Source organism: Leopardus geoffroyi, chromosome B4, assembly GCF_018350155.1.
Source record: "Leopardus geoffroyi isolate Oge1 chromosome B4, O.geoffroyi_Oge1_pat1.0, whole genome shotgun sequence".
Lineage (NCBI taxonomy): Eukaryota > Metazoa > Chordata > Mammalia > Carnivora > Felidae > Leopardus > Leopardus geoffroyi.
Genome location: NC_059341.1, coordinates 237,089 through 243,097, shown reverse-complemented (window position 1 = coordinate 243,097; position 6,009 = coordinate 237,089). Strand labels below are relative to the sequence as shown.

Below are 6,009 nucleotides of genomic sequence, written 5' to 3'. Positions count from 1 at the left end.
TAGGAGACTCCTGTTTAAAGGTTTGCTAGTTGCCTTCAGTAAGTTCTGGTTTGTGTTGTTATTACCTGGGTTATCTCTGACTTTGGATGGTACACCTGTTCCACCCTTCTCGTTCCCTCTTGTGGCAGAATTCTTAAGCTCTATGTCATCTTTGGTTCTTACAATTCATCTTACTGGCTACTGAAAGGAAACCGCTCTCCTGTTTTCCGGTGGGAGTGATGCTTGTGGTTTCTCCCTTGCCCCATAGCCTGGCTTTTTTCCGGTCTCAGAGCTTGCTCTGGCTGCTGAGCTCAGGAACATAATGAGCAGCTGCAGAGCAGGGAGTTGCGTGGGTTTCCCTCTGGGGCACCGGGGGTACCCTGGACCCGGTGCAGAGGTCCCCGTGTGTGGTGCCCCCAGAGGCTACAGGTTGGACTCCCTGCTGAGTGCAGCCATCAGAAACTGCATCCACTCACTGCCCTGTGACATTCTCTGCCTCCGTCCTCCTCTCCTCCTCCTGCCGGTCACAGAGGACTGCGGGTTCTGCGGCTGAGTCCTGCAGCACTGGGGTGGCCAGGCTCCCCTGGCCGTGTGCCTCCTCTCCTGTGCAGAGGTCACTGTGGCCTCCAGTTAGTCTCATGCCGTCTTTCCTTGCGGGGGGAGTTGGGGGCGAGGTGCAAAGCTGGGAACCAAAGTGCTTTCGGGGTTCCTGGGTGTCTGCAGTTGCTCTGTATTCTGGGGAATCTGCCCGGGTCAACACTCTCCAGGTATTGTTCTGACTGTGGCAAGAAGGGTTGGGGCAGGATCCTTGCTCCCCACTGGCTTCACTTGCTCCTCCTGCTCAGAGGGAGCTGTGTCTGCCTATTATCGGATGCACAGGTGGATGAGACTCTCTTGGGTCCTGGACACACGGTGCTGGATCCCACAGCAGCCATAAGCGCACTTTGGTTGGCAGATAGCGGTCTGATTCTTTGTCGAACATCTTACCCGCCATGATGCTGACATCAGTTTAGCGTTCTTTCTTCTTCTTGTCCTAAATCTAACTTACCTCGTCTGTTTTTCTTTTCTCGTTCATTAACCAACTTCTCAGGTGTCGTGTTCCCAGATCTTCACTTCCTGTACCATCCCCTGTCTCCTCTAGTCACTGTGAACTTAATCCTTTGGTTATCCTCTGGTGGTTAACAGTCACCCCTCTTCCTGTCCTTTGGTGTCCGTAACCACATCAAATCTCTTTCTTCACCCGGAAGGAAAAAAAAAAAAAAAACTTTTTAAAGCCCTGTAGACCCCTTCAGCAAGACTTTTAATAACTTTATGATCTTAAAAGTAATGTGCATAGTAAACATACGAAGGAGAAAAAGGAGGCATCCCCAAATCGATAGTGGTTCTTCTGTAATGCTGCTTCTCTAGCTGACTCCTCACCTAAGATTTCTAAGCCTTCCCTAATTCGTCCCCCTTCTACGTTTTGTGCTGTGTATCCTACAGTCTTGTAGTTTTTTCTTCACTGCACCTAACTCTGGTTTATAAGTAGAATGTTGTATGTATTCGATACCCCCACTAGATCAGAAAGTACATGGGAACAGGAAATGTCTTTTCTCATTATTATATACTCAGCATCTAACACAGATGCTGTAGATCAAATATTTGTTAAATTAATGACGTTTATACACTGTGTCATCTGAGTTCCCTTAGCATTCTACACGTTCGGTTATACTCTGCCCCGTTCCTGGAAGGTAGGGCTGTTATCATTGCACGACTTTATTAAGCCACCCACAATCTTCAAGGGGCAGATATTAGGAACCTGGGTCTTGACTTGGAGCGATTCTGGGCCTCAGCTTTCTCTCCAGTGTGAGATTAAGAAGTTAGATTGGGTAAGAGTTTTCAAACCACCCTTTAGACCCATAGCAATTTCTAGGATGCCTTCCCAGAGCTGCCTAATTGAAATGGCACTTTAGAATGTGTTGCCTGGGTGATTTCTAAGCTCTAAATCTCATACTCTGAAACAACCAAGAACCTACCCTTAGCTCTAATTCTGGCAAAAACAGATTTTCTTGTCAGCTCCTCGGTATCACGTAGGCCTTCTAATACACACGTGCTTAGTGAAGATTGTCCACAGGTAAGGCAGTGATGGGGCACGCCCTCGGGAAGACAGAGGCCTTCTTTCAGATTGCTCTGTCCATTAAGGGTAGTCATCAGCCATCAGCCATCATTCATCAGGGAATGAAATGTGGCTAGTCCAAACGGGGGTGGCTAAAGGCCTAAAATCCACAACTGGGTTTTGAACACTTAGTGCAAAACAAGCATGTAAATATCTCATTAATGGGTATAGTAAATACGGAAATATTTTGGCTATATTAGATTAAGTTGTCACCTACTCCTTTTTTAACATGGTTATTAAATAATTTAAAATTATCTATGTGCCCGTTACAGGCTTTCATCTGACAGCATTATTTTGTGGTTTTTAGCGCAGTAGTGGTTTTGTTAATTTACGTGTCCTTCAATGTCCTACCTTTCAGCTGTGATCCCTGGGCAGCAGAATCAACATCACTTGAAGTACGAAAGTGGCACCACACCTGCTCCACCGACCCCAGATCCCCCGGGTCAGACTCTGCAGTTTAGATTCCCAGGTGATCTGCGTGCACGTGGACTGTGAGACGGTCTGATTTAGGTCACAGCCACAGGACTGCTGTTGTCTCCCTGCCTGTCAGACTTCTGTCTCTCCAATCCCGTAGATCTGAGATTCTTAACCCGAGGGATCTGGATCCCTCCAGGGGTGGGGAGCCTGTAGATGGGCCCCAGAAATCTGTAAAATACTCAGAATTTACGCAGTCTGTTTGGTGAACACAGGTGTATTTTCAAGAAAGGATGACCCCATCACTGACACCTGGGAAGCCGTGAGCAGTGCAAGTGCTGGGGCCCAGCAATGTCCCGATGAGCTCTCTTGTGATCCTCACGTCAGAAGTCTGAGAACCACTGAATTAGGTGCTGAAGGCACAGACAGGGGCTGAGCCACACTGCATCACAGTCTGGTCAGGAGGGTGACACCGACCTGCACGGACACAGGCATCACAGGTGGGTATGATGCAAGATGTGGTGAACGCTCAGCCCATAGCATAAAAAGTAAGAAAATGGGCTTGGTATGAGACCTAAAAGTTTCAAGAACTGGTCCAAGTATTTTCAGTCGTTTTGTGGACTGATAAAAGTAAACGCAACTCAAATGTGTAAGTGAACGCTTAAGACACTGTGCACAGAAAGTTGAAGTCACCAGGGGATAACCCATAGCACAGGGTTACCATGTCAGATGGCCACGTCTGCTTCGGTATAGGGGAATGGGGGAGATCGACAATGTATTAAAGCCAGTTTTTTTAAATACATTTATTAACCAATGTTAACACATTAAATGAATCTATATATTGCTAGTCAGAGCAGCTTACAAAATGCCAGAATGCATCATAGAACTGGACAGCCACAATGAGTAATTACAATGTGCATAGTGGCCAAGCTCAACACCTTGATATAGCTTTATGATTTGCAGAAAAAATTTTAATAGTGATTCCTAAAACAATCAGTTGTAATTTTACCTAAAACTTTTACAAAACCAGGCCACAATCTCTTTTTTTTAATTTTGTTTTTTTTTTTTTTTAAACACACAGTTTTCACACTGTAGTAACTTGGAAATGTTGCAACCGTGTCAACGGAGACAAAAAAGCCAAAGTAACACGAATCTTACTTTCATGCAGCTATCAGGTAAATAGTACATACTCTGGAATGATTTTACACCAAAAATATTTCCACAATACTTGCTCTCATAGGGGTGGATCGAAGTTTTAAAACTTGAAAAACAATCAGAGAAGGTAAGTGTTCTCGGTTACGATCTCACTCAGACCACGGCACCGGCACCGCGGCGATGCGGACGCATCACAGTGACAGGGAGGGAACAAGATGCCCAGTCACTGCCTAATTCAGGTGCAGCAGCCTGCGTTAGCTTGTGTCACCACCTCAACAGCATCAGGACCGGATGGAGGATTCTTTCACAGAAGACTTAGTTACATTTTCATCTTTAGAGTGACCCTGACAAACCTGGAGAAAACTTTTTAAAAGGTTTTCCTCCTGATTCTTTCACTTCCATGGTGTGTAATTGCTTTAATAAATATCAAAGGTCTAAATAAATATTTACAAATTATTTCTCTAACCTTAAAAAATAACTAAATGATAGATGGGAATTTGACTTGGTCTAAGATCAGTCTTTGAAAAACATAAATGGCGAGTTTTTTTTTAAAAAAAAGTAATTTAACATTTTCCTGGCTGTATTTTATATATCTATGTATAAAAAAATCATTATTCAACTATCGATCCATTCCTATTGGTAATGCTTCTTAATCCAGACATTCCGCAAAATACAGACTTTTTACAAATCACGGCATCTTTAATACAAGAAAATTAACATGCATTATTCTTCATTCTGTGTACAGTGATGGAGTTCATTAGTAGGCAATGACCCATTACTACAAACATAACGGCCTCTGTGAAACTTAAGTGCTTTCTTTCCTTTCAGTATTAATTTACAATATACGAGGTGACACCAGATAATAGGCAATCAGATGATATTTGGGGAGGGAAGGGAAGCATTAAAGAAATTTGTATGCCTCATCTATAATTTCATGGATGGAGAAAGGTAGTTTTTGGCTTTTTATTTTTTGTTTATCTTGTTACAAGCACTCATGTTAGGACAAAGATGAAATGTGCAAACTTTAAATTTTAAATATTCATTTTCTCTAAGATCCAGCTCAGTAAAAGATTACCCCAGTTCCCTGCAATTTTAAACTACAAGATCAAAGCTAATAATTTGTTATAAAAGTTATATATTGAAAAGAAATAATGAAAAACACAATTGGGAAATATTTAAGAAAAAATACGCAGGACTAGCACCTGCTGTGTCAACCCTGTTCCCTAAATTCAATCATATACCCACTGGCATAACCAATAGATAGATAATGCCTTTAAACAGTAAATTAAGCTGAACAAAACCAGCTCAACAAGGTTAAGAAATAAATTTCACATCAAGGTAGTATGTTTTATTTCTGAAACAGTTCTGTAGTTCTTACATTCAGATCTATTTTAAATGTTTCTTTGTTAAACTCACTTGTATTCACCTGTTGTTTTTTTAAAGATCTGTTGTTTAAAGGTTAAAATCTCTGTAAAACCTAAAAATGTTTTAAAATTTGCTGAAAATGCAACAAATTCTCAATTAAAATTTATTTAAAATAATACCCTCCACTGATGTTACTTTTACCCCCTGAAAAACTCCGGAGGAGCATTAACAAAAGATTTAAACTACTGTGCAAAATTTCTTCACGAAAAGTGTTTAAAGGCTGGTGCAAAATGGGAAGCAAATTCTAAACAATTTTGGCTTCTTGGAAACAAAAACCGCTTTGTCTGAGAAGAGTACTCGTCGCTGGTGCTCCGCGAGACCCGCCTTCATCTTTTCCGGCGACAGGTGCGCTTGTGCTCGGCGTGCCAGTGCTCCTGCTGGCACTTGATGGAGCAGTAGGACGTGTTCCAGCAGCAGTGGTACATGGCCTCCTCCTCACAGTTGTAGCACTGCAGACGAGAAATCAGGGCCACGTTTAAACTCGGAGAGCGGTTAACACTGGAGACCTGCGGAGCGCTCTGCTTTTAAAGATTTTTGTGGCTCAACCTTCAGCCGTATCACCAAGAACATCAAGTATGCTTTATGCGCCAAGCTGAACGGCAGGAACAACAGGGCAATGGAAGCTGCAGCATTTAGTCAGCAGCAAATGTGAGCTTACCTGGCACATAAACCTCTCACCTCTACTGCTCATTCCCATTAGCATACAAACCTAAAGAGAGAGAATTCTGGAAAGATGGCAGGGCAGGAAGCACCAGGAATCTCTCCCCATGTGGACAACTGCATTGGTAGAATCAGTCTTCAGGAACTATTTTGCAACTATGGAGTCTGTTGAAGGCTGGCTATTCCCAGGGTAAGTTGTGGACAGTAAATTCTGGTTAATT

At 43.0% G+C, this 6,009-nt stretch overlaps 1 protein-coding gene and 1 long non-coding RNA gene across 25 annotated transcripts in view; one reads left to right on the top strand and one right to left on the bottom strand.

The window, feature by feature from the left end:
• The first annotated feature begins 2,100 nt into the window (after positions 1 to 2,100).
• Positions 2,101 to 3,826, top strand: LOC123591262. Its single transcript, XR_006709194.1, has 2 exons — positions 2,101 to 2,603; positions 2,824 to 3,826. It is a non-coding gene; the product is annotated as an uncharacterized LOC123591262 (long non-coding RNA).
• An 854-nt stretch (positions 3,827 to 4,680) lies between these two features.
• ZMYND11 (zinc finger MYND-type containing 11) overlaps positions 4,681 to 6,009 on the bottom strand; it is a 133,033-nt gene continuing 131,704 nt past the window's right edge. For all 24 annotated transcript variants that reach the window (XM_045465265.1, XM_045465276.1, XM_045465257.1 and 21 more), the window contains one exon: positions 4,681 to 5,577. In XM_045465265.1, coding sequence (XP_045321221.1) covers positions 5,455 to 5,577 — 123 coding nt within the window. In that variant the 3' untranslated portion in view covers positions 4,681 to 5,454. The remainder of the gene's footprint in view (positions 5,578 to 6,009) is intronic.